The 27,323-nt window shown below is 34.9% G+C and overlaps 2 protein-coding genes across 10 annotated transcripts in view; one reads left to right on the top strand and one right to left on the bottom strand.

The window, feature by feature from the left end:
• The window catches only part of METTL21A (methyltransferase 21A, HSPA lysine), a 58,473-nt gene extending 35,893 nt beyond the window's left edge, over positions 1-22,580 (top strand). For 2 of the 7 annotated variants that reach the window (XR_008426208.2, XM_053919013.2), the window contains 2 exons: positions 14,333-14,473; positions 19,833-22,580. Coding sequence is in view for 6 of the 7 variants with exons in the window: in XM_053919013.2 (XP_053774988.1) it covers positions 14,333-14,473; positions 19,833-19,852 (161 nt within the window). In the remaining variant the exon portion in view is untranslated. Of the gene's footprint in view, positions 1-7,967; positions 8,109-14,332; positions 14,723-19,832 lie in introns of those variants that run through there. The other 5 variants (XM_053919015.2, XM_053919010.2, XM_053919012.2 and 2 more) reach the window with 4 other exon arrangements.
• Positions 1-22,699, bottom strand: part of CREB1 (cAMP responsive element binding protein 1) — a 39,221-nt gene extending 16,522 nt beyond the window's left edge. Inside the window, exons 1-5 of one of the 3 annotated variants that reach the window (XM_024564165.3) lie at positions 22,578-22,699; positions 15,889-16,035; positions 15,085-15,126; positions 8,201-8,301; positions 2,933-3,075 (exon numbers count right to left, since the gene is read on the bottom strand). In XM_024564165.3, coding sequence (XP_024419933.1) covers positions 2,933-3,075; positions 8,201-8,301; positions 15,085-15,126; positions 15,889-16,035; positions 22,578-22,691 — 547 coding nt within the window. In that variant the 5' untranslated portion in view covers positions 22,692-22,699. Of the gene's footprint in view, positions 1-2,932; positions 3,076-8,200; positions 8,302-13,087; positions 13,190-15,084; positions 15,127-15,888; positions 16,036-22,577 lie in introns of those variants that run through there. The other 2 variants (XM_024564167.3, XM_024564168.4) reach the window with 2 other exon arrangements.
• Between the last annotated feature and the right edge of the window lie 4,624 nt (positions 22,700-27,323).

Raw genomic sequence — 27,323 nt, 5'->3', positions numbered from 1 at the left:
ATGGTGGGAAGAAAGAAGTAGAAAACTATATATCAGGAGATCGGGGGTCTAGTCCAAGTTCCATCACTAAACTGTTATTTGAATCTGTTATGTCTTCTGTAAAAATAAAAATATCTGGTTCTAGCCACTAAAATACAATTGCTGCAAGAATTAAATGAGATAATGTATATAAAAGTACTCTGAAAACTGATGCCTGATGCTATCAAACATGGTTGCTTCTTTACTTATACACTTGATTATTCCAAAATAATTTTTAGATAAGCTTTCAACAAAACAAATTCATTAAACCCAGACCAGTGTGGCTCGGTTGGGTGTCTTCCCACAAAGTGAAATGTTGCCTGTTACATTCCTGGTCAGAACAAACGCCTGGGTTGTGGGTTCAGTCCCAGGTCGGGACATGCAGGAAGGCTACCGATGAATGTTTCTCTCTCTTTCTGCCTCTCTTCCCCTCTCTCTAAAAATAAACAAATAAAATCTTAAAAAAAAAAAAAACCCAAAACTAAATTCATTAAAATAAGAACACAGAAGTCAAGTGACTGATGTGTCTATAGGTGTATTCAATAATTCTACCAGAAAATCTAGATAGAAAGAATACAATTAAACATAAACTTAGCTGAGATACTCAGTAGCTAAAATAAAGGGGAATATATCATTGGTTATATATAGTTTTGTTTAGTGAAACAAAAAATTGAAGTTCAAAATAACCTACACGTTTTTCTACCTACAAACAGAATCTCTCAAACAAGACTTTATTATTGGAGATAGTGAACAAAGTATGGATACAACTAGCAACAGTATTAATAAAAAAAAAGAACCAATTTATGGAAGGAACAAAAATTGGTCCAGCCATTGGGAAAGGCAATTGGGCAGGATCTCTTTGATTTAACAATTCTACTCTGTGAATGCAACTCCACTGAGGTAGTACAACATGAGTAAGAACGTTCATGTAGCATTGTTTGAAACAGTGGAAACGTTCTGAATGTTCACCAGTACCTGTGTCTGGGGGCGGGGGGGGGGGGGGGGGGGGGGCCGGGAATTTTTAGGTAAATGTTCTATTTATAAAGTGAAACATAATATAGCTGTTAAAGACATAATATACATAACTACATGTGTATATATCATCAGTGGTATATAAATAATGAAGTCTCATTTATATAAAAATACACAATAACATGTACAAATGGAATGAAAAAGAATGGAAAGATAAATACTAAACGCTACTGGGAAGGGATGAAAAAGATGTTTACTTTTTATAAATGCTATGAAGCTCTACCATTTGAATTTTCACAACAATATATTTGTTTTATAAGGTAAGAAATATACAAATGTGTTGTGTATGTAAGTAGTCATTATACTGCTTGTTAATGAAAATCAAGAACGTAATATTAAGTCACTTCCATCAAGGCCATGTGTGTTTATACACAGAGAATAAGGGACAAAGATAATAACCTTTAAAAATCTGAAAGTATTAACCTTTTAAAATTAGTAATATCCTCAGTTGCTGGAGGAGAGCGGTGTGCCAAATTAAACATCTACTTTTCTGAACTTCACTTCCCTATGTGAGATTCTGATATGCCCCTTGCCAAAGGAACATGCTTTTTAGTTCAAGTGAGAATCACTACACTGAGTGAGTCACTGTCACCAACAGAAGTATGCGGTACCCCCAGTGTGACAAAGTCGGAGAGGAAGAACGGTCATGTACCCACATCTTAGAGTGCACGGCTTGAACCGCTCAAACTGTCTGGATGTAGGGCTAACCCACACACACATATAAACACAGCACCTGTTCATCTCTGCCAACAAAGAACTTAAAGAGAAAAAAGAGAACAGAACTTTATTAAACTCAGAGTGGACAAGAAGCTTCGTCAAAAATGCCTTCCTTCTACTTACTATCAAAAGTTTCCGCTTTGAGAGAGCTAAAAAGTCTGCTACTTGCAAATCTGTTGTTAATCCAGCTGGAATTCAAACCAAGTTGAAGTTATAACTGAAATACTATTAACTTGGAAGTCAAACTTTTATTCATTTCTGACACAGGCCCCAGGGAATTTAAAAACTAATGCAGCAAAGAAGTTTCAATGTTTGTATTTAACTTGTAATTAATGAACAGAGAACAGAAAACATAAAATGGGCAGTAATGAAGTAATGAACAAATCAAAATGAAGAGACCAATATGTGAGGCACTTTGCGAGGGAAAAAGATACTGAGAAAAGAGGACAAAAAGCACCCTTCACACAAATGCCATCGATCTAATAAAGGCAGAACTCGAAAGTACTTTACAACAGATGTAGGTGAAAGTTAAGACACACTTAAGTGTTGGAGATATCACAGAAATGGAAACTGATAATTTTGCAAAAGAAATCTTTGCTTTCTGTGAGCCAAAAAGGACTTAATTCAGCAGTCCGTATGCTTTCATTATCATATTCACTTCACTGGCTTTCATATTAAAAGGAGAATGTGCTAGTAGATTGCAACCAAGCCTCTCCACCCCCACCATGAAACACGAAATACGACTTTACAATGCTAGAAGGAAAAATGAAGTATTAAATAGGTAAATAATGAGACCACTTTGGGCCTTAAATATAACCAAAGAGTGATTATTTTCTTTCAAAAGATCTCAAAAAACGTATGTTCTCTATTAATATCACATACATTATGAGGACTAAAATGCTCAAGGAGTAGTTTGAAAACCTCTACGACTCTCCAAGCAACAGCATAAAACAAAGGACCATCATCTAAAGGGCTTACATACTTGAGTAACCCTAATTAAAACCCCAAAGAAAACAAAATACTTCTGTGTAGAACTTTGCATACTGAACAATAAAGGAAATATAATAGTTGCAGCAAGCCTGAGAAGGAGTTGGCACTTCTATGATTCTTTTCAGCAGAAACAGTTTTCATCTCACTTTCCAAAACAGAAATATCTATTACTCACTGTACTGTCCGCTGCTCGTTTGGTAAATCGGAGTTGGCACCGTTACAGTGGTGATGGCAGGCGCTGAAGTCTCCTCTTCAGACTTCTCTTCTTCAATCCTTGGCACTCCTGGTGCATCAGAAGATAAATCATTCAAGATTTTCCTAGAAAAACAGAGAATTATATTAATTAAAATAAAGTAATATTTACTGGCTAAATATAATAGGACAAGATCTGAAAGCTGGTAGGAAGCTGCTACTGCTTAGGACAGAAGTTTAAAACACAAGAATTTACAAAAATAAACTAAAAAAGGGCCAGGGATCTACAATATATATGTCAAAATGAAACCATATGAGAACCAGAATAAACGAAGGTGAATTTTTCTTTAACCTGAATGTAAAGAAAGACTGTGATTCAAAATCCAGGTGCTAGCAAAGAAAAAATTAATAAAATTTGACTACAGAAAAAAAACCCTTTTGTGTGACAAAGAACACCAAAAATTAAGTCAAGAGATGATCAACAACACTAGGAGAAAATGTTTGCCTGTATTACATATAAAGGGCTAATTATCCCTGATATATAAAGAACTGACAGGGAATAAAAGACCAAAATACTGATTTTTAACTTTCAAACTGGCAAAATTAAAATGTGTAACAAAGCCTGGCTGGTGTGGCTCTGGACTGGGTGCCAGCCTATGAACCAAAGGGTCGCTGGTTCGATTCCCAGTCAGGGCACATGTGTGGGTTGGCAGGGTGGTGGGGGGAGAGATGTGGTGTGAAAGGCAACCACACATTGATGTTGCTCTCTCTCTCTTTCTCCTACCCTTCCCCTCTTTCTAAAAACAAATAATAAAGAAAATCTTTTTTAAAAATGTGTAACAATATATTCTATTAGCAAAGCTCTGAGAAAATTTTCGTATTTTGCTGTTAGGAATATAAAATCAGAAGAACACTTATGGAAGTAATTTGGTAATATCTAAGAAAACTACATGTTTACATAGCAGTCTTCTAGGAATTTACCCTAAGATATACTCCCAACAGCACAAAGTATATATGCATAAGATTACTCATGATAGTACTGTTTATAACAGCATATACTGAAAACAATCTATATAACCACACACAGGGGAATGGCTGAATAAATTACAGTCCATCCCAATAATAGATACACATGGTTACTTTTTGTATAATAAAGTGAAATATGAACATATATATGTATCTGTTTATCTGTTCAAGAATACAACAGGATAAACCAAAGTTTCATGAGATTAGCATCTACTGAGTGGTTGGGAAAGAAGTAAAGAAGGATAGAAGAAATGATGGGGAGGGGTCCTTCTGAGTATGTACACACACACACACACACACACAATTCTAACTTCTGGAATTATGTTAATGTTTCACACACTAAAAACAAAAGAAAATACATCAACAAAGATGGGGAAAATTCTAAAAATGATATATGAACAAAAACAAATCTTACCATATTTCAAATGAATAATGATCACAGAAGAGAGGAAAAAGCCCTAACTCAGGAAATTTTTAACATCTTAAATTTCCAACAAATCAGTCTGAATTAATAACTTAGCTTTAATGGTCTACCCAAGCTCTGCCCCTTTATGTTATTATTGTTGCATAGTAAATCTTCATGAAATACAGTGTGCTCATTAACAGGTTTTATAATTGTTATTTTATGTACTGGTTTTTCAAATCATAGGGAAAAAAGAGGAGCTACAAAGCAAAACTATATATATTTATATATATATTTACCTATGTAATTACTTTTACTGGTATTGTATAAATATTCTACTATTATCTCTTTAAATAATTTTCTTTCTCCCAATTTCCCCTCTGTAAATTCTATAAATGCTTCTAATGAAGCACCTCACTTTTATATACTCCAGTGACTTTTCACCACTTTTTCACATTTTCTACCTCTTTCTGTTCTCCATTCTGAGTTACCTTCTCAGTTCCCTTCCAGTTTATTACTGGTGTTTTGTTTTGTTTTTTAATTTCCCAGTTTGTATTTATCATTTCCAAGATTTCTTATTTTTTTCCATATCTGCTTGTTCTCATTTAAGTAAATCCCTATTCTTATTGTAAGATTTTCTCCTTTATTTCTTTGCAATTGGGAAACAACTATTTTAAACAGCTTGTAAACTGACTGCTGGTCAACAGACCCCACTTCAGCATACAAACCATCATCTGAAAAGCATGTTAAAACACAGATTCTGCCCTGGCTGGTGTGGCTCAGTTGGTTGGAGCGTCATCCCATAAAATGAAAGGTAGCGGGCTTGATTTCCAGTCAGGGCACATACCTAGGTTGCTGGGCTGTCCCCAACTGAGGAGCGTAGGGGAGGCAACTGATTGGTGTTTCTCACAGTGGATGTTTTTCTCCCTCTCTCTCTCCCTTCTTTCCCCTCTCCCTAAAATCAGTAAGCATGTCCTCAGGTGAGGATAAAAAAATAGTAATTTTAAAAACACAGGTTCCTAGGTCACATTCCCAGAGTATAATTCATGAAATACGGGGGAGGGACCCAAGAATTTGCATTGCTAACCAGATGCTGATTTATCAGTCTGGTCTACGGACTACACTTTGAATAATATTGTTTCTAGAGCAATATTTCTCAAACTGGGGTCACAATCCATGTGTGGATCATGGAAACAATTCAGTATGTTGCAAACAACATATTGTAAAACAAGAACAGCTGAACATTACCCATGATAAGAGTTAGTATTGCTTTGTGGAAATTTTATTTTAGATGCCTGTGTATAGATATATACACTCACATATATATGATATACCTACATTTTTATATATGAATATGTGTAATTAGATGTATGTGTATATAGAGAACTGAAAAGATGTATTTCTTGCCCTGGCTGGTGGGGCTCAGTGGACTGAATATAGGCCTGAGAAGCCAGGGGTCACTGGTTTGATTCCAGTCAGGGCACATGCCTGGGTTGCAGGCCAGGTCCCCAGTGGGGGGCACGCCAAGAGGCAACCACACATTGATGTTTCTCTTCCTCTCTTTCTCCATCCCTTCCCCTCTGAAAAGAAATAAATAAAATCTTAAAAAAAACAAAACAAAAAATACATATTTTTTTATTGTGGATTGTGGTTTGAAAAAGTTTAAAAGCCATTACTGAACTCCTGCAGTACACATACATCTACTTCTCTTTTGCATGAAGCCAGTGATCCCTCTTAGGCTTTTCTTTCCAGACCACCTTGGTCAATTCTCCCCCTGGAAATACAGTTCGCTTTCTCTTCAAGTATATTCCAGGTGTGGTCTGATCAGCAGGATTATTGTAACCCTTGAACAAAGAGGGGATTAGGGATGCCAAATGCCTATGCAGTTGAAAAGCTGCTATAACTACAGGTATTCTCTCACATACATGGAGTCCCAACTGTCAGCTGACCCTTAAACAACGCAGGTTCGAACTGCACGGGTCCACTAGGAAAAATTCACACATAGTGGACCAGTGCAGTTCAGAGCCTGCATCAGACCATGCTATTCAAGGGTCAACTGTAATTCCCTCCCTTACCTGAGACGCTAGGTTTTTACCAATGTAGTCTTACAGTATATTGGCTTTTTTGGCAAACACATCTCATCAATGATGATTAGAGAACATAATTATTTTTGAAAAATGAATTAATTCAAAATCCTGTACTTTGAATAAATGATTTTATTAAACTCAAGTTCATAAATTTCACAATTTTCACTAGCATTTCATCCTGTTTGTGTCGGTCTTTTCCCCTTGGCTGCTGTGATCTTTCAAAGTACTTCTCCCATCCTTTAGGACACTTAATCCCTTAAGGTTCTGTCATTGGCAGATCTGAAAAGCATGGCTTCTATGTTTTTCAGCTAAACTGGTGGTAAAAATACCAAGCCAGATGAGACTAAGTAAGAGCTCTTCAAGGACTACTCTGGGTACAAATTAATCACTCTAAAGCTGGGTTGTTCTAATAAAAATCCACCTTGTACTATCCATTAATCCCCACTTCTTCAACCTTACAAGAATATGATAAAGACCTTTTTGGAGATCTTGTTATAATCAAGACTTAGAGGCTAGGTTTTGAAAATTCGTAAATTTAAAACAAAATGATATCCCACTGTGGAGGCTGGATTATAAGGGAAGATACCACTATCTTTCAAGAAAATAGCCCTTTCTCTATATATACGTGGTCTCAGGCATCTTCTGTATGGTTTTCAATCAAGGTATTATTATTTAAAGAATCTTTACTGGAACATACGCTACAAGCCCATTAAGGCAAATAAAAACTTTTTTCAGCAGAAAGCTCATATTTTATAAGGTTTACAGCTATGATTTGCCTAGAATTTATATACAGAGAAGCCACATGGCTTGTTTCTTTATACCTCATTTGGATTTGTTTCAGGATCAAATGTATTACATACTAACATGAGATATACTTCAAAGTTAAAATCTAAAACTAGTTATAGTTACAAAATTACAAATATAAATGCATATAATACATACTTGGTAATGTAAAATCTCTTAAGACCTCAAAATCAATTAGATAATTCATTTAGAATCCTGAATTTAATCGTGAGGATAGAGAAAAGGGCTAGCTTAGTAGCCAAGTAGAAAAAAAATTAACCATTCCTCCGAAAAATAGAAATATACACGAAAGAATTCAGACTACTAAAAAAGAATAATATTGTAAGTTTCAATTTTATATTAAACTGTGAAGTAAACTTATGAGGATTTGTGGAAGGAATTACTCTTCCTGGAAATATTGAATATGGAGCCAGTATAGTCATATTAAAAAAATGGTTTTGGTCCATCTTGGAGGCAAGGCATGGACCAGGCAACTTCTCTAGCTGAATATAAAAACTATAGTAAGATACCCTTAAAATTAGGAGATATCAGCAAAGCATCACTCTGAAACAACTATTAAATTAACAGTTACATTAAGTACCACTGCAAAAGAAATGGTTTGCAAATATGTTGCTAAGTAGATGAAGAGCAGTCTCAGAACTGTCATGTAACTAGAAAATGCTATAACCTTATCAAGTGTATTTCAAACTTTTAAACAGAAAAGCAGCTGCCAGCATAATCTACAAGAACAGAAGCAGAAAACAACAACAACAACAACATATCAGTGTTTATCCAGGACTGTGCAGAGTAAGAAGTGTTCTCACTCTGTACAATAAACTTTCAACTTATTTGGAGAGAAGTAACTCAAGATGAATAAAAGTAAGCTTCCATATGGTCTTGAATTGAACAGCTAATTGGTTTTCTGACATCTTTTAACTATTAAATTTCATACCTGTAAGAAGGCCTCCTTGAAAGAATTTCTCTTCTTTTTTGGGAATCAGTTACACTATCCACTGACTCCTGTGAATCTTCACTTTCTGCAATAGTTGAAATCTGAAAAGAATGAAGAACTATCTTGATAATCAAATTTCGTTCCCATAAAATTTTTATGAATTTTAAGAAAAAGTCAACTACAAAATACGGTTTACGACATACGTAAACCGTATATATGCTTCAGTAGAGTTTTAAAAAACACATTTTTATGAAAAACAATCACACCAATCACCTTCCTCTTCCATTTACTTATCTATAGAAGTAAGAGGATCTAAAAAGTTTGTCAAAACCACATTTTTGTGATATCCAAATTCAGCTCAATCTATTCTAGGACTTCATGTAATCAATCATGAATACATCAATACTATCTGTCAGTTGTTTTTTTACAGTTGTTAGAACAAGACTACCAAGTAAAATAAAGTTTCTGAAGTGAGGAAAGAATAAACAACTAAATATTTGGTCATAAGTTTATATAGTGAATATACAAATATTTTCCTTTAACTACAGTGTAAACACTTGTGAATATATTTACAAATGTACAAATAAGATTGGTGATACCCTATCATGTTCCAGATGGTTGTTTCTAGCAAGTTAGGAAGAAGCTGTCTGCTACATATAGACATGTTTCCAAGTTTGCATTCTATAATTCTTATTAAGTAAACACTCAAGTTAAAAAGAACTGTGCCTTTCTGGAGAGTATCTCTGGATTGAAAGATAATAAAGATTAAGTTGAATAAAGATTTTACATGGAGAAATAATAATAGCAACTAGCACTTTTTACTTTGTGCCAGGTACTCTGCTAAAGCACATACATATATGATACTACTTAATACTTACTAATACAGTAACATTAGGTAATGGATAAGTACAATTATTATATCCATTTTATAAATAGAAGAACTAAGGTACAAAGAAGTTAAGTAACTCACCCGAGCCACAAAGCTAGGAAGTAGTGGAGTCACTGTCAATACTTGGCATCTCAGTTTTAGATATCCTTATGGGCAACAAAATCCTACTGGTTCCAATCTCAAACCAGTTTTATCAGAAGCAGAAACCCACAGGTGCTTTTAGACCATTTTTAGACTAGAAGTTCATTCAACCTAGGCAAATCTGTCTGTTAGATTTACACTGCCAAGTTTCCCTAGTCTACTCAACAGGAGCCTCCTGTTCTTTCCTGAACTAGGTGCACATGAGGCTGTCGAGTGAAAATTAGATTTAACCAAGTCTATGTGGGTTAGCTCCAGGTAAAAATTTATCGCAATAGCAATAAGAAAAAACATATTCAGAGGAACTTGAGAAATCCCAAAGATACTACGTACATGGTCTGGGCCTAAGGGTTCTAGTGAACAGGTAGTCATTTTAACAGAGCTTTGTGATATGCACTCATTTTAAAACGAAATTAGGTAAATCTAGTAATACTTCACAAACTGTACTTACAATAAAGTAATTTGCTTCATCCAAACACATTATAGTCTTAAAGACATAAAAATTAACAGAAACACTTTAAGGAGTCCAGAAATGACAGATAAAAAGAATGGCAAGGCTGAATTTAGTCTGTGAGCCTCTGCAGAGTAATAATGCTACAGTTACTACCAAAGGAGCACACAGAACAATTTCTCATTGATCTACAGCTGCTGTATCCAGCCCACTCGGCGTAGTCTGCACGGACTTTCTCATAGAGGTAGAGCAGATAAGGAGCTGTGAGAAAGCCTTAACAGAAGATCAGAATCTCAAGGAATAACAAGACTGAACAGTACTGGGTGTGGAAAGTGTTTACCTTCATTGATACTTCTCAGAACCTTAGCTCCTCTATTGTTCTCTCTGCCTTGTTTAACTCTCATCCTCACAACCTTCTTTCAAGGATATATAGTTGAAAGTCATGAAAATAACTTCAAAACATGCTATAACAACCACCCATATGATAGTTTCAAAATGAAATAAATGAATGTTCCTTTTTATTATATAGTCTGATTTTTTTTCCAAACTCAGTGGATCTATTGCTCTTAGTAGAAACCATCCCCTCTTTCTCTGATCTAAAAGATTTTGTCAATTCAGACAATAGGAATTAACTTACCATGTAGTAATTACTCAGAATTATGAAACCAATTCCTATGGATTATCTACCCAAATAAAAAGCCACCAAATAGAAAAAACCAAAACCCAAAAACACACAGTGGATCCACATTTCTGAGACTATTAAAAAACCATGTCAAAAATCCTTTTTATAAATATTACAAATTATTAATTATAGTTCAATCTGTATTTAATAGATTATATTAACACATAATCCCTATTTTAGGTATCAGAGACTAACACCACATTCCAATAATAAGAGCCACTTCCTTGGGCCTCACCTCAGTCACCTCACTTATATGCTCTCCCTGAGCTCCTCAGATAGGTCCTTATTAACCTTGGCCACTTATAAGGCAAGACATTTTCAGAAAGCCAAACTACCACTTATAAATGTAAAGTTTTAGATATGTATCTCTCAACTTTCTTTTGTTAAAAACCCGTACCTCCTGTTTATAAGGGAGGAAACTTCCTATTTTGATTTTTTTTTTGAAATTTCAAAATAAAATATCAGCGAAAATCAAAGTAATGGTAACATTAGATGCTTTCTCAAACTATACAAACTCCCCTTGAAACTTAGGTACTTTTCCTGGGGAGAGTTCACATTCATGGTTTTAGTACAGATTTTTACTCAATGGATGAAGAAGTTTAATATAAGTATACAGCAATAATTTCCAAACTCTTTTTGATCTTCAGATCTCTCTTATAAGAAAGTTACATAAGCATATATATTTGTAAATGTGTTATTATATATTATAAAACAAAATTATTTTTAGAGATAGATCAAATATAAATAAAATATACCTGTAAATTTCTTAAAGCTAAATCATTAATTTTTTTTATAATAGTAAATGATATGCTTTAATATGCTTCATCAAAAATCACTTAACAGGCCCTGGTTGGTGTGGCTCAGTGGACTGAGCACCAGACTGCAAAGCAAAGGGTTGCTGGTTCAATTCCCAATCAGGGCACATGCCTGGGTGGCAGACCAGGTTCCCTGGTGAGGGGCACGTGAGCGGCAACCACACATTGATGTTTCTCTCCTCCTCTTCCTTCCTCCCTCCCCCTCTGTCTAAAAATAAATAAATATAATTTAAAAAAATCATTTAGTAGTTTATAATAATGACTCAGAATAATGATTCTAAGCTTGGGCTTTTGAAATGTGATTTAAAACCTGCTATTATTGAAAAAAGAGAACTTGTGAGATGTAGATAAGTACATTTTGGCTAGACTTACGTAATAAAATAATCACTTTTCTTTTTTATCTACCAGTTATAAAAACATTTGATGAGATTTACCTTGTATTGTTTCATTTCCCTGGCTCTCAGTCAGCTAGCTAATAAAAAAAGACTATGGTTTCATATTTCAACAAATAAGTTCAACACTACTGAAACTCTAGAAGACTTCTAAATAGTTTAGAAAATTCTATCTCCAGGGTTTTAAAAGTATACAGATTTGAGTTTTTAGGTGCCAAATTTACCTTGTTTGCAGTTAAAAAAAAAAAAACACACACACACATAAGGATCCCCTGGCCAGGTAGCTTAGCTGGTTGGAGTGTCATCCCATTCACCAAAAAGTTGCAGGTTCAATTCCTGGTCAGGGCACATACCTAAGGTTGTGGATTTGATCCCCTGTAGGGGTGTGTATGAAAGGCAACCAATCAATGTTTCTCTCTCACATCGATGTTTCTCTCTCTCTCTCTCTCTCTCTCTCTCTCTCTCTCTCTCTCTCTCTCTCTCTCAAATCAATTTAAAAAAAGGTATGGAAACATTTCCAAACTTCTCTTTCTTTAAGATTTTATTTATTTATTTTTAGAAAGAGAAGAGAAGAAGAAAGAGAGGGAGAGAAACATCGAAGTAAGAGATACATCAATCAGTTTGCGCCCCATATAGGCCTTGACTGGGGACAGAACCCACAACCTAGGCCTGCTGGTTGGGACCTTTCGCTTTGAAGTAGAACACCCAACCACCTGAGCTGCCTGCTCAGGACCAAACTTTTATTTTCAAAATGCTGTCTCCACAGCACAGGTTTCTTTCAAAAAGTAGTTACTCTCAGCCCTGGCCAGGTAGCTCAGTTGGTTAGAGTGTTGTTCTGATATAGCAAGACTGCGGGTTCCATTCCCGGTCAGGACACATATAGGAATCAATCAAGGAATACATAAATAAGTGGAACAACAAATCGATACCTCTCTTTCTCTTCCTCTCTCTAAAAGCAATCAATTAAAAAATATATAGTATATAAAACATTTACTCTCTCACTCATTAAAATGTCACTTTTCCTCCCAAAAAAATAGTTGAAAGGGATTTTCTTTCCAAAAACATATTAGGTAATATATCACTTGCAAGTCTTTACTTGCCATCACTAAAAATATCAAAACTTTTTGAACACTTGTCTTACATGAAAAACAAGTAATTCATCCTTTCATTTGATAACTCTTAAACACATGATAACCACTGTACCTCTAAGTTTCACAAGAGATTTTTATCATTGCTCCCATCACATTACGAAGTAAAGATTCCATCAAAAATTTTACCTACAACCACTCTTCCCCTCGCTCACTGTTTGAGTCACATCTTGCTATTCTTTGATATGTGGTGCATATGCTCACTTCTGAGCCTGGGGACTTGCTTTTATTATTTATATGGGTTAGCTTCACTTACTGCCTTCTGCTTACCATGTTCCCTGACCAGCCAACATAAAACAGAACACCCTTCTCTCCAAATCATTCTCCATCACTTTCCCCTGCTTTAATCATCTTCCCAGCTCTTATCCTCACCTGACACATTTTATTTTTTCATTGTTTCTCTTCGCTCAACTGTGATCTTCATGAGAATAGGGAAGTATTATTTGTTCACTGCTGTCTTTCAAAGCACCTAGAACAGTGACTGGCACATAGCATGTGATCAATAAGAATTCGTCGAAGGAATGAATGTAGTAACTTAAGGTAACATAATCCATATATCCTCTGATACGTTTAAACTACACTGTATTAAAAATGCATCCAAAACCAACAAATGAAAAGCGAGGATGCCACTATTAACTTCTATGCATTTATGTCACTCCCATAATCTGTGAGATTTGACTCATACATAAGGATTAAGTTAGGGCACCAATGTAAGCCATAAATATGACTACAGCTTAGTCTCTAATATTCTTTGATTAAAAAATATAAACAGAAGTCCTAATATCTTATTTTTGCACCTGTGGAAATGTACCTAGTACATTTTGGAAATGCTATTCTAGAATAATAATATTCTCCCACCTAGAAGTTTGAGGAACCATTCCTCTCCTTGTTTGATCACCTCTTTGCTGTAAACTTCTTCCTAGTTATGTTAATACTAATCACTGTTAGGATTATTATCACTGATGTGACCATTAAAATTTAATAGATTCTTTATGGTTTAGGCCCTTTAAAGAAAAAACACTGTATGTCTCTATTTGTAGAATTCAGGCTTTCAATTATAGACATAGCTCACCTTAACAGGAAAATGTGTTCTTGAAAAGATGAACACATTTCTGTAGTTAATGGCCACATAACCCCCAGGTCCACATTATTATTATTATTGCCACAAAGGTTAAAATTAAGAATACAGTAAACATCACATATTCTAACTAAAAACTGTAATCTTAACAAATTTGTGGGTATAACTTTTTTGTGTTCTTTATAGAAAGACCTCCTACTATAAGTGAAAAAGAAAAAGTAAAGATTAATGTGAGGTTTGAAATCTAGTCTCCTAACTAAGTTTCTTTCCACTATTACCAGGAGGAAGATATAGCAGGGAATTAGTAATGGCATAGGATGGAGAATGTAAGGTAGCATTCAGTGAAATGAAAACCGAGGCAAAGGGTAAGAGACTACAATACAGCCACTGTGATTCCACAGAAATATTAAATTCTTAGGTCTTTACATGGACAACACTGACACCTACTTGGTAACAAATTCCATTCCTGGTAACTTTAAGTATGGAAATTCATACAAATTAGTGATTTCTCACGAAAACATTCTTTTTCCCCCCACTAGGTGTTCAAGCTAGCCAAAAGCACAAGGACAGAATGAAGCAGAGGGAGATACCGGCAGCTCAATACCCAACAGTACACTATATGGCTAACAAACCCCAACATGTCCTTTCAATGTTAGCAGAATGCTTCCGGGAAAAAGGAGGTACTTCTCCCCTCTACAAATATTAATCAGTCTAGCTACCATACCCAAAGAAAACACAACAGCTCACCCACAAAAAGACAGTAAGGATGGCAATGAGGAATCAAAGCTATATCATACAATAAATGGCTGAAGAAAAAAACAATTGTTTAGTCTGGACTTTTTTTTTTTTAATGGAAAGGGAGTGGGAGATGAGGAAAAGAAAGCAGTCCAACAAAAAAGGGGTTAAACTTGCTTAACCAGTTTTCTGAGAGACCTAGGACCACCAGGAAAATTTTATAAGGGCCTATCCTGGTTTATCACGTGGAACAATATTTTAGCAATTACCCCTAATTATAAATCGGTTACCTCAGGAGATAGTATGAACTTCCTTCCTCTGAAAGTGTCCAGGTAATGCTGGGCTACCATTTGGAGGGCAGAAGAAAAGACATGTAGGGAAATCAAGCAACAAACTAAGGGCTGGGTAAGCAACAAGTCTGGCCTACACCTAGATGTTTAAGATTTCTATTCAAACTTGAATCCCATGTTTACAGAGAAGGACAAAGACATAAAGAATAATTTCTCACCTTCCTTTCTATATACAGTTCTCTCCAAATCTAGGACCTAGGACTCACCTGAGTTCCGGAGAAAAGTCTTTTTAAGTCCTTACAGGAAGACTGTGAAGCAAAAAATATGAAATGGGAGGCTGGGGTTATGGCCTACTTGAATGAATGTTAAAGTTTTTTTTTTTTCTTTAATAAGCTGACTGCAAAGATGTATACTGCTCTAGGTTTTCCCTACAATTAAGTACAGTAGTCACCTTCAGAGGTCTACAAGCCTTTAATTCCTTTGGATCCAACCAAAGGAATAATCTCTCCACAGAACGAGATAATGTATAGTATAATCGCTGATTCTTAAGGTGCATTTTCTGAATATATCATTATTTCACAGTTATACACTGTAACTTAGAACCCTAAACATAGCTGGTATTACAAATGCTTTATGTAATCTCGAAATTGAAGTAATATCTTAGGTAAGGTTATTGGTTACTTTTTAACAAGGGTTTATTTTTTTTCAGTTGCATGTTTAGAAAATTACTACAAAGGTATTATTTTTTTATCTCTATTTTCCTTAATTGAGGTAGATCAGCCTTACAGTCTCTCCCAAACATTTTTCATTTTATCCCATGTACTTAATGATTTTCCCCAATCAATTTTTTTCTTCTATAGCTTAAGAAAAAGTCTTTTTCTTACATGTCTGTTCTTGAGTATATGTTCCGATACATAAGGTGACTATACAGATGCAGCATATTCCTTTACTGTAAAGTAAAATAAACTCTGAACTAGATTATGTCCCTATTTTCGTAACTAATGAAAGGAGAGAGATATGACTATAAACCACAGTTATAAAAGTAGATGCAGAACTTTTTATACACATACCTGAACTGTCTGGACTTGTGGAGACTGAATAACTGATGGCTGGGCCGCCTGAATAACTCCATGGACTTGAACTGTCTGCCCATTGGGCAGCTGTACTAATGTTACGGTGGGAGCAGATGATGTTGCATGAGCTGCTGGCATAGATACCTATTGTGTTGAACATGGAAAAAAATTACCATCACAGATACCTTCTTGGGAGTACTCATGTTCAATATAAAGCAAGATTTTAGCAGCAAAAAGATGACCTTTTTGCTTGGTAATTATTTCATTGATGTAAAAGAAACTAATTATTAAATTTAACATTCTCAAAAAAAAAAAAAAAAAAAAAAAGAAGACTACAAATGCCTCCCCCACCCCACTTTTCAACTCCTTCCAAATGAGAAAACCCAAATACTATTTTAATGTAATATCAATATATTGGGTTAGCCAAAAAGTCCATTACGTTTTTTTCGTACAATGGCTCTAGTGATGCTTAGTCTTTAACTTCATTTGAAACAATTGTTAGATTGTATTGTGACAGCTGCCATATCAGTGTGCATTAAAAAAAACTTTACCAAATTGGTAAATTTTTGTGTAGGCATTTTAATATTGAAAATGGAAGAAGATAGGCAACATTTGCGGCATATTATATTTTATTATTTCAAGAAAGGTAAAAATGCAACTGAAATGAAAAAAGATTTGTGCAGTGTATGGAGAAGGTGCTATTACTGATTAAACGTGTCAAAAATGGTTTGCAAAGTTTCTTGGTCCTATTGACATTTTGGCCAAATAATTCTTTGCTGTGGGGCTGTCTTATTTATGCACTGGAAGATGTTTAGCAGTACCCTTCGCCTCTACCCACGAGAAGCCAACAGGAGGAGATAGCCGACATACTCAAAATATCCACATCGATAAAGTTATTGGTGAAAATGAAAAATGTGTCTTATTTTATGGAAAAAATTTAACGGACTTTCTGGCCAAACCAATATGTAACAGACTTCCTTTGAACACTAAATACTACTTTATTTGTATGGTGCTTTACATTTTCCCACCTGCTTTCATACCCAATTTCTCATTTTGTTCTTCAAGGATATCAAAACCAGGTAACCAGGATTATTTCCATTTTAGAAATAGAACTATTAAGTGCTCAAAGAGATTAAGTAATTTAATGAAGTTTAGGTGATATGCTAGACTTTAAGAAAGAAAAGACTTAATATCATGTATTAAATAACCCATGTTCTAAAATATAACTGCTGTCAATCTTGGGCAAACTTAGCTAGTATGTCTAGAACAAATACACATTTTATAATATACAGTATAGTTTTATCTTAAACTAATTACAAGTATGCCTTTCACTGGTGAGAAAGTATTAATAGGAATTATAATCTGAAAATTGCTACCCTACCCAAATAAATCACAACTGGAAATAGTTGATATTTTTAAGATTTATTTTTCTCTAATAAAGCAGAGTTTAGAAAATATAAGAGAAACCAATTTTTCCTGACCCACAAAGGCAGCAATTTTAATGAGTAAATATCCAGGTACATGTCTTATCAGGTGGTACTTAACTGTTCCTATGCTCGTACATGTTTATGGGTAGGGATTTGTATTTGCCCATTTAGTAAAGTTACTGGGGACTTATATACCAAGAGCAATGTTAGACTTGAAACTACAAAAATGGTAAAGACATAGATCCCTGCCCTTATGGATATTATTGGGGTATGTGTAAAGAAATGGGGAAAAGAACAAAAATATAATTCAGTGAAGTAATGAGGTCTGCAAAGATAAAATTGAACACACTGAGAGCTAAACCACCCCACTAAAGAGAGGAGGCTACCAGGAAAGAATATGAATTTGAAATGAAGAAAACAAATCAGACATGTTGTTATAAGCACAGAATTCCAGGCAGAGAGGCGAGCACTGGTGAAAGCAGAAACAGCATGACCCATACATGGCAGAGAGGGCTGACGAGCACACGTACGTGTTTCCTCCCTCCATGATGTGGACAGTGGGGATAGGTGAAAGAACAAAGTCAGGCAGGGGCTAGACGTGCTAGTCAGGAAAAATCTTATGGATGTCCTATTAAAGAACTTGTATTTTATCCTGAGGAGACTGGGAAATGCATTGAAGGGTTTTGAACTCCTGAAATTCATGGTGAGGTTTGTACTTTAAATAGATCTTTTTTTGTGGCAAGGTGAAAAATATTTATGTCACAGGAAGAAAAAAGCGCAGGCAAAGAGAACAACTGAGAAAACCTATATAGTAGTTAAGGTGAGAGGATGAAGGGCAGAAAGAAGGCACTACAAGTGGTAGAAATGGGAATGAGAGAATTGATTTAATGAAAGTTCAGGAGGCAGACCAGTAAGGGCTTTATGAATGGTTGTTTGATGCAGGAGAAAGGAATCAATGATGATCCCAGTATTTCATGTTTGGGTAAGAATTGGTAGGCTATATTATCAATTGAAACAGAGAACACGACAAGTAACGAGAAACTTTTGAGTGATTGGCGTGGTGGTGGAAGATGACAATTGATCTGCCATCTGAATTTGCGGATATTTAGCAGGCAGTTAAATACTTGATTGTGAAGCTTAGGGGGAAGATCCCTGTTAGGGCAGAGGTTAAAATCATAAGCTTTCCATCTTTGGACAGTTAATCACTATTAAATCACTTTCTCTCTGGCCACTATAAATATTGTTTAGTTTCACTGATTCTCAAAATGTGATCTGTGGACTACACCTCTATTAGAGTTACACAGGGACCCGTTTATAAACTCTGATAGACCCAAAGACACTTTTCCCTACACCGAACCACCACCTTAAGTTATTCAGAGTATTTCATCTCAATTTCATATAAAAGGCCTCCTAATATTTGAAGCAACTGTTATGTCCTTTCTGAGTATTCTCTAAGGTGAATATAACATGCTAACTCAATGAATAATCCCTCTTTTATCCTGATCATTCTACATAATGACTCTTCTCTTAAGTTTTAAAATACAGATACACAAAAATAAGATAAAAATCACTTATATTCCTACCACTCAGAGCTAATCACTCTTAATATTTTTGCTGTAAATCTAGGTGTTTTTCAAGGTACATATATACATTCAAGTTTTATAACACATTACCATGGAATCTATTTTATCTTTCAAATCCATTATAAATATCTTTCCATTCCATTAACAGTTTTCATTTTAATGACTGCATAAATTCCTTATGCATATTTAGGTTTTCAAATTTGCCTATTTCAAATAGTTACAACTATCATCCTTTTATTCAATTCTTTAGCTAAGTCCACAAAAATTTACACTTTCACAGTCAAAACAAACATTTTTTTCACTAAAAAAAATTTGTGTGAATTCCAAAAGTAAATTAAGACATCGTCGTTTTAAATTTTCTTTATTAGGCTGAATTTTTTTCCTATTTATTAAATTACAATGATCTTGGATTTGACAATTTTATTATCTTTTTCTAGTATTAAAAACTGACAATAGCCCCGACCAATGTGGCTCAGTTGGTTAGGTGTTGTCCAGCAAAGCAAAAGGTTGCCAGTACAATTGCTGGTCAGGGCACATTCTTGGGTTGTGGGCCTGGTCTCCAGCTGGGGTGCATGCTGTAACCTATGATGTTTTTCTCCCTCCCTTTCTCCCTCCCTTCCCCTCTCTCTAAGAATAAATGAATAAAATCTTTAAAAAAAAAGACTGACAATAAAAAAATAGCAGGCATCAAAATTATGAGGAAATTATGTCAAAATGTATGATATATGTGTTAAGAATGTGGATGAACAAGTGAAAAAACCTCCGTAATTAGGAATAAACAAAGTAAAACTCAAATATCATGCCATTCTGCTTCAGTCTTAAATGCTAAAGGACTGCTTGATAAGAATGACAGCCTGAACATGTGTATATAATTTTGTTCCTTTTCTGAATCTTCAATTAAACTTCACGAAACTGATTTTGTTTTTTATAGGTATAACCATGCAAGCATAAGAAGAATGGGAAAGAGTAAGAATTTTGGAGGCCAGAAAGCGGATGAATGAATGGTATTAAACTTGGAAGACCTCAGAAAGGCAATTCCAGAGGAGGAGGCAGGGACAGACTGATTTCCACCACAAAATCCTTAAGTGGCTCAGGATCTAAAACACCCTGGAAGGTGGGGTGAAAGGGAAAGCTGAAAATAAGGAAGCTGTTTCAGAAGCATTTGGATCCCCTCCTCAACTCCCTGTGGGGAACACAACTAACATAGGCCATGCTGAAGTGGAGATTTATTTTCTGGATACAGGGCCTCCCTTGACGGGCACTAACACCAGGCGTTCCTGAAGGTAGGGTACTGAACCTCAGTCTTCTTCTCACTTGGCTCCCAGGCCTTTACGTATGGGCAAGGTAGTAGTAAAGCTTTCTCTGGGGAACCTGACCAACACCAAGGGCCAGAAGAAAAACTTGAAGAATCTGCCACAATGAACCTAAGTAAAGCTCACAACTCATGTTAGACCCCAAACGTATCCAGAGCTTTTTGGTCCCCTACTTTTAAACCTGAGCAGACAACCACTAATTATTGAGGAAAGTTTCTAATAAGGAAGATGGAGACCAGAACAAATGGAAAGGGGGAAAAAGCGATAGAGAAAAACCTATGTGGGAAGAAGAAAACATAAAAAAAAAAAAAAACCCAAAATCTAATTAATATTCTGATAGAAAATACTGCCTTTGTGAAATATAAACACAAGAGGACTATTCAGAGAACAAAAAGAACTCTTAGAAACATGACAGTATAAATAAGTTTCAACAGATAGGTTGCAATGTGAATTTGAGGAAATCTCCCAGAAAACAGAACAAAAAGACAAAGAGATTAAAAACAGGAAAGAGATGAGGAAATCAGATAAAGAGTCTTACAGGTATAACACTTGTATCACAAGGATCCTAGAGAATAAAAGAGAGAAATCACCAAACAAATTGTAGTGGAAAACGTGAGTTTCCACTACAGAAGAACCCTCTGAATACGTAGGAAAATGGATAAAAATTATTCAAATCAAGGTCCTATGAACTTGACAATGAGATAATGAAGCAGTATGGTCACAGACAAGATTTTTATAAGATACCAGAGATACAAAGTAAGAAATGTATTTAGTCTTTCAAACAGCAACACTGGAAGTTGACTAGATCAACTTCAAAATTCAAAATTCAAAATTTGAAAGAAGAACGATTTCTTTATAAAGAATTCTTTACCTAAACTTTGTTCAAGAAACCACTGAAGAACATGTTTAACTATCTAAAGAACACAAAACTCTCAAGAGAAAGTCAGTAGGGGGGAAGGAATTTCCAGAATGATATTATATGGCAGACTTAGAGGACAACTGGACCAGAGAACAGTGTGACACAAGAGAAAGATACGTTGAAGGCTGTCACCATCAAAATCACCATTGGTGTTATAATTTACCAGCGGGCTGAATGCTTGGATGAGCCCAGATTCCTATTAGTGTATGCTCTCCTTGACCAAGTACTGATCAAGTCCTGGCTCTCCCACTTTGTTCCTGCACCTGCTTCATCCGAGTACATTTACTTCATCCCCAAGTGTCTTTTCTTCCTAAGGGCTGGAGGTGAGCCTTAGTGATCTTAAGAGAAAACAAAGCTGCCCACTCCTTCTGCTGGAGGTCCAGTTTTGGCCCACACTTTAGTTCAGTGGTAACTCTATCTGTGGTTGACCCTCTATTTGCCAAGACCCTATTCTTGCTCAGTGACTCCTCTGGCCCCTGGGAGAGCTTTAAAACTCTTTGGAAAGCTGATGCTAAACATTCCAGAGCCTCTGCTAGGATTACTTTCTCCTGGGAGCCTTCACCTGAAAGAGGCAATATCATACTCTTACCTAGCAGGTTTGTTTGCTATTTGGTTTTTATATTAACCACCTTTCTCATATATATTCAAATAGTTGTTAATAAAATATAATACTTGGCTGGTGTAGCTCAGTGTATTGAGCTCCAGACTGTGAAGCAAAGCATTGCTGGTTCGATTCCCAGTCAGGACACATGCCTGGGTTGCAGGCCAGGTACCCAGGAGGGGGTGCATGAGAGCCAACCACACATTGATGTTTCTCTTCTTCTCTTTCTCCCTCCCTTCCCTTCTCTCTAAAATAAATAAATAAATAAAATCTTAAAAAAAAAAAACTTGAGGAAAAATATATAAAAAATAAGGATGAGAGAATATAACTTTAGATATAGAATGTTTCAAAGACAAAATGAATGATGAATTTCATTTAAAATATACGAAAAACAAAAACTATCATCCTTAATACTTTCCTGTGTGTCAATTTATTTACTTATCCTATTTTTTTAGTTTAGGCACATGTAAACCTAGCCTTTCAGACTATCTGCATTTCCATGTTCCGAAATAAACCTGTGTGATATGGAAAAAAAATTATCAAGTTTTCTTCCCTTGTTTAAGAGATGCAATCAATCTACCCATCAATTAAAATGTCATTATTTCTGAATCATGGTGATATAAAGTGTATTAGTGTTTAACAATACATTTTGTTTATATTACTGAATATTGTCATTTCTAAAATTAATACTATTTAAGTAAAATAGGAATTTTGATGTTCTAAGAATGTCTCTGCTCATTCTATGTATATATCAAAAAAAACCCCCAAAACCTAAATTCTCTGGTCTCAAACATATTCCTCTTGGAAGAGATGCAACTTGGCATCTCTCCACGTATTTTATACCTGGGCTAATGTGGCAATCTGTGGCTGGGCTTGAACTGTCATTTGCTGGTTTTCAGCTTCTGTTACAGCTGCATCTCCACTCTGCTGGTTCTCTGCTCCAGATTCCATGGTCATTTAGTCACCTACAATAATATGGAAGAGTGTTACAAGCACTACAGTGCTTTGTGCTTTTGTGACTTTAAAGGCAAATTTCAAGTTATAAGTATGTACATGTGGTGGTTAGGTTAGCAAATGCACTAAGAAATCTAATTAAAACACAATGTAGCTTAATTATAATAAAACTTGTCCAAATTTGCTGAGCTGTAAAAGTTTTAGTCCCTTCAAAAAAGAAAAAGCTTTTTCCCTTATCATTTCTTCCTGAGGAGATACTATTCTATCTAGATTAAGAGATTTCTTCTCTTCCATGAATCTGCCCTATAAACAAGAGGAGGGCTGACAGCAAAGTTATAATTTTTTCAAACTGTACCAATTAGGTATGAAGCAAGGGTAGAGAGAAGTGAACTGATGACATGGTCTGTGACATATGGGCTTCATGATACATTCTGTAAGGGTATTCCCTCCTATCATAGGGAAGAAGCAGAAAAATTTAAGCTACTTCCACAGGAAATTACTGGAGGTAGGACAAAATCAGCACAAGTTTCAAGAGCCCAGGTTTTGGGGTATCAAGATAGAAAGGTGGGATCATTATCCACAGAGCCAAGTTAGAGGCTCCAGTCACTGAAAACATTAGTGTTCTGATTACTCCCCCTATGTATAGTATGTAACACTATGTTCATGCACACACACACACAAAATGAAAAGTTTTAAATATTAAATTGCAAAATTGTGGTTAAGTTAATTAAGGTTAACCTTTTTTACTTTTGGACCCTTTTGGCATCTCTGGGCCACACTGGAAGAAGAGTTGTCTTGGGCCACACATTAAATACACAAACACTAATGAAAACAAAAAAATCTCAAAATATTTTAAGTAAATTTACAATTTTGTGTTGGGTTGTATGCGGCCCATGGGCCGTGAGTTGGACACCCCTGGCTTAGTATATTTGTTGGGTAATCTGGCACTGGATGGCAGCAAAAGTAAATGGAAATCGTCTTAGTAGCAGCTACACATGAAGGTTAGAGAAATTTTCTGATAACTGGGAAAGCCATGTATAAATGAATGGGATTACTTCTTGTGTACTACTGTTATCATTCAGTGCCTAGCATATTACCTGTCAAAAAAGAATTTATTAATAGTAAGGATTACCCATAGTGATTCCATAAATAACACAAAACCCAAATGCTTTTCCAGAATTTATTACATTTATTTTATAACTCTGAAAATAATAAAAATTGTCATTGTTCCTTATATGATTACTACATACCATCAGAATGTATCACATACTAGTACATTTTGCCATCATTTACAGGGTTCTATAAAAAAAAGTGTTTTACAAGTATCAGTTAAAAATGAAAGTAAAAGTATCTCTGGAAATGAATATAAATAATTTAGAAATACAGAATCCATGAAACAGATAACAAAGGAAAAGATCAACAACTTAACTACATGATTACTTTCAACACTTATATGGCAAAAGCCACTAAGACAAGTGCACAGGGAGAAAATATCTGCCACATATACAATTAACACAGTAACATCTAAAATACAGAGAAAGTACTAGTCAATAAGAAATCTTATTGAACTATTACTGACTAGTTCACAAAGGTATATGTTCAAAGAAATTTTTTATAATAGCAAAAAACTAGAAGCAAGTGTTCACCATTAGGAGGACCATTAAAGAATTTACAGCAATAAAAAAGAAATCTATCTATAATGTAATAACACATAAAGCTTTCCAAGACAGAGTGAAATGGTGAGTCACAGAACATACTATAAAACAGACCCCTCATTTATGTTAAAAACAAGTAAACCAAATTGTTGTAAAGCTATATGCATGGAAAAAGATGTGGAAGGTTATATACTAACTTTAAGTGGTAGCTATAAATAGAGGAAGATTTGGTAGACGTGTATAGGATGATGGCTTTCACCTCTTTTTACATATTTTAGTATTATTTTTTTCTTCCCATGAGCAATGTCAGGATTACTTGTACAATACAAAAAATATTAATACCAGAAATCATGGATAACATTTTGAAACTATGAACCAAAAACTATTATTTCCATCATGATTTTGAGATACCTGTTTACAAAAAATTTTTAAATCCCAGACACTTTTTACATGAAATTATTATTTTTGTTTAAATTTTTGCCTAAATTGTTTACCTTACATTTCCAAAGAGTAACTATTTTAAAAGTTATCAAATAATTTTGATTAGCATTTATGATGATTTATTAAGTTTATACTTACAAGCTGTGCTCTTTTAAATGAAAAAATTTAAGAAAGACATCAAAAGTAATAGAAAGCAGCAGTAACAACAAAGCAGTGTGTGTACCCTAAATGTTGTGCATACTTTTGGTCTGGAACGAAATAGATGTGAAAATAAAAAACCTAACTTTAATAACATAGGTAAATAAATCCATTTGAGAACAATACTGAGTCAAACCAAATATGAGCAGAAATCCATTTATTTTTCTACTTCTCCCCGTCATCGTTTTAATGAAAATGAAGATTAATACAATTTATTATCACAATGCCACCTTTCCAAGTATATGCAACCATTTTAAAAAGACTTTATTTATAGCCACATTTTTCTAACCTAAGCTGTCACTGATAATAGTTTTACTCCACCATTTGATATCTGGGATACTTAAATTTTTTGACATTTGAGACATAAGGTATCATTACAACTTTTGTTTTAGAAAATATTTATGATTGTATTTTAATAAAGGAATAAAGCCATTATCTAACATAAGTTAATTATAGCTGCATTCAAGACAGAAGTGTGACTTATATCCTTCCTCCCCCAACTAGACAATATTTTTTCTTTTTAAAACAAATTGTGGCCCTGGCTGATGTGGCTCAGTGGGTTAGGCGCAGGCCTGCAAACTGAAAGGTCTGCAGTTTGATTTCCAGTCAAGGCACCTGCCTGGGTTGTGGGCCAGGTCCCCGGCTAAGAGTGTGCGAGTCAACCAATTGATGTTGATGTATCTGTCACACATGTAAGTTCCTCTCCCCCACCCCAGTCCCGTCTTCCTCCTTTCCCCTCTCTCTGAAAAATAAATAAAAGTTTACTTTAAAAGTTTAAAAAAAAAAAAAATCAAAAGAAAACCTGTATCAGATGAGAAACTCACTCATCACTCACCTAAAACAGACATTTTTCTTTGGTTTGCACCTAGAAGGTACTGAAGTAGCAGCATCCCAACTAGACTAAACTAGCATCTGAAGTAGGTGCATTAATTTTGGACTTCGAAAACTTCTGTTCTTTTGGTTTGTATCTTCAGATGGAGAGGGAAGAGATGCTGCAGTATCATGTGTACAATCTTTATTTTTCTATTGACTCTGCAGCAGTCTAGCCAGCAGTGTAGTACACAGACACAGGATTAATTACAGAGCCAAAATGTGCATTTCCAAAGTCGTTTGAAGAAAGGAGAGTCCCACCTAATTCACTACACAAATCAATGGGTGCAAAACATAAAATAAGGAAAAGACCATGCCTATATGAACTCAAGAGAAAATGTTGTATAAATAATGGGCCCAGAACTTTAGAAAAAGAATAGAATTTAGAAATCACTGAAAATCTAGTATTAGCTTGATGGTTTTGATTCTTGTTCTTCCAATAATTCTGAATATTAAAATTTATTTGGGTTCAATATATAAGATTTGGAGATTTTCATGACTTACCCTTAAAAATGAACATAATCCTTTGGAAATTATGAATTTATAACAAATAAAATACTGAGATACCTAAAACAAGTGACAAAATTTAAACCAATTAGAAAGACACATATCATTATGCTATAATCATCTGAGTTCTACTTCTTAATATGAAAAATAAGAAGCGAAGTGATCCTGTAGTATTATTCATCCAATCCTGAGAGAAACGATGAATGTTGCTATAAGTAGTTGAGAAAGGGAATTCTGGATCTGTCACCAAGTGGCTGTTGGACAAATTAAACTTTTTGTGTTTTAATTTCCTCACCTGTAATAAGGGAGGTGGATTAAAAGATATTTAAATGCTCTGATCCTAGGAACTGACACAAGATATATGTACACACACATATTATGCAGGCCACTTAATAAAATAATATATATAGTAAAGGAAGTATTTTCCATATATATCTGATAAAAGATGACTGACTAAGACTAGGTCATCGAGCCTACTGAATGTGGGCAAATATAGCAGTACTACCACTCATTTATATATATAAAATCTTGATAATGCAACACAACTGGAGATCGTGTTTTTTACTCATTATATTGCTCTTATCATAACTATTATAGTTATTTAAAAATTTAAGTCCCGTTTATTAATTTTCAAAGATAGACATTTTTTCTTTCATCTTAGAAATCTTCAAGGAACTTATCTGAGTAGGGCTATATCACTTTTGTACCCTTTACACAGTAAAGACAGTAGATAGTTAAAAGTTTAAAATGCAGTTTAAACATCCCAAATATTGAACGAGCACTTCCAAGACATTTAAAAGAAGAGGATATGTTCTGCAAAAGGCAGAGTGAGGGCATTTGAAAAAGGCACTGGGGATCAATAGTACTGATAAATAAGGGGGGAAAGGATAACTTTTCTGGTAAGAAAAATATAGAAAAAAGGCTTAAATTATGGTAGACCTTTAGAGAAATGACTGTCGTTGGC

The sequence above is a fragment of the Desmodus rotundus genome, chromosome 2 (genome assembly GCF_022682495.2).
Source record: "Desmodus rotundus isolate HL8 chromosome 2, HLdesRot8A.1, whole genome shotgun sequence".
Lineage (NCBI taxonomy): Eukaryota > Metazoa > Chordata > Mammalia > Chiroptera > Phyllostomidae > Desmodus > Desmodus rotundus.
Note: the sequence above shows the minus strand (reverse complement) of the source record. Positions and strands in the feature narration are given on the sequence as shown.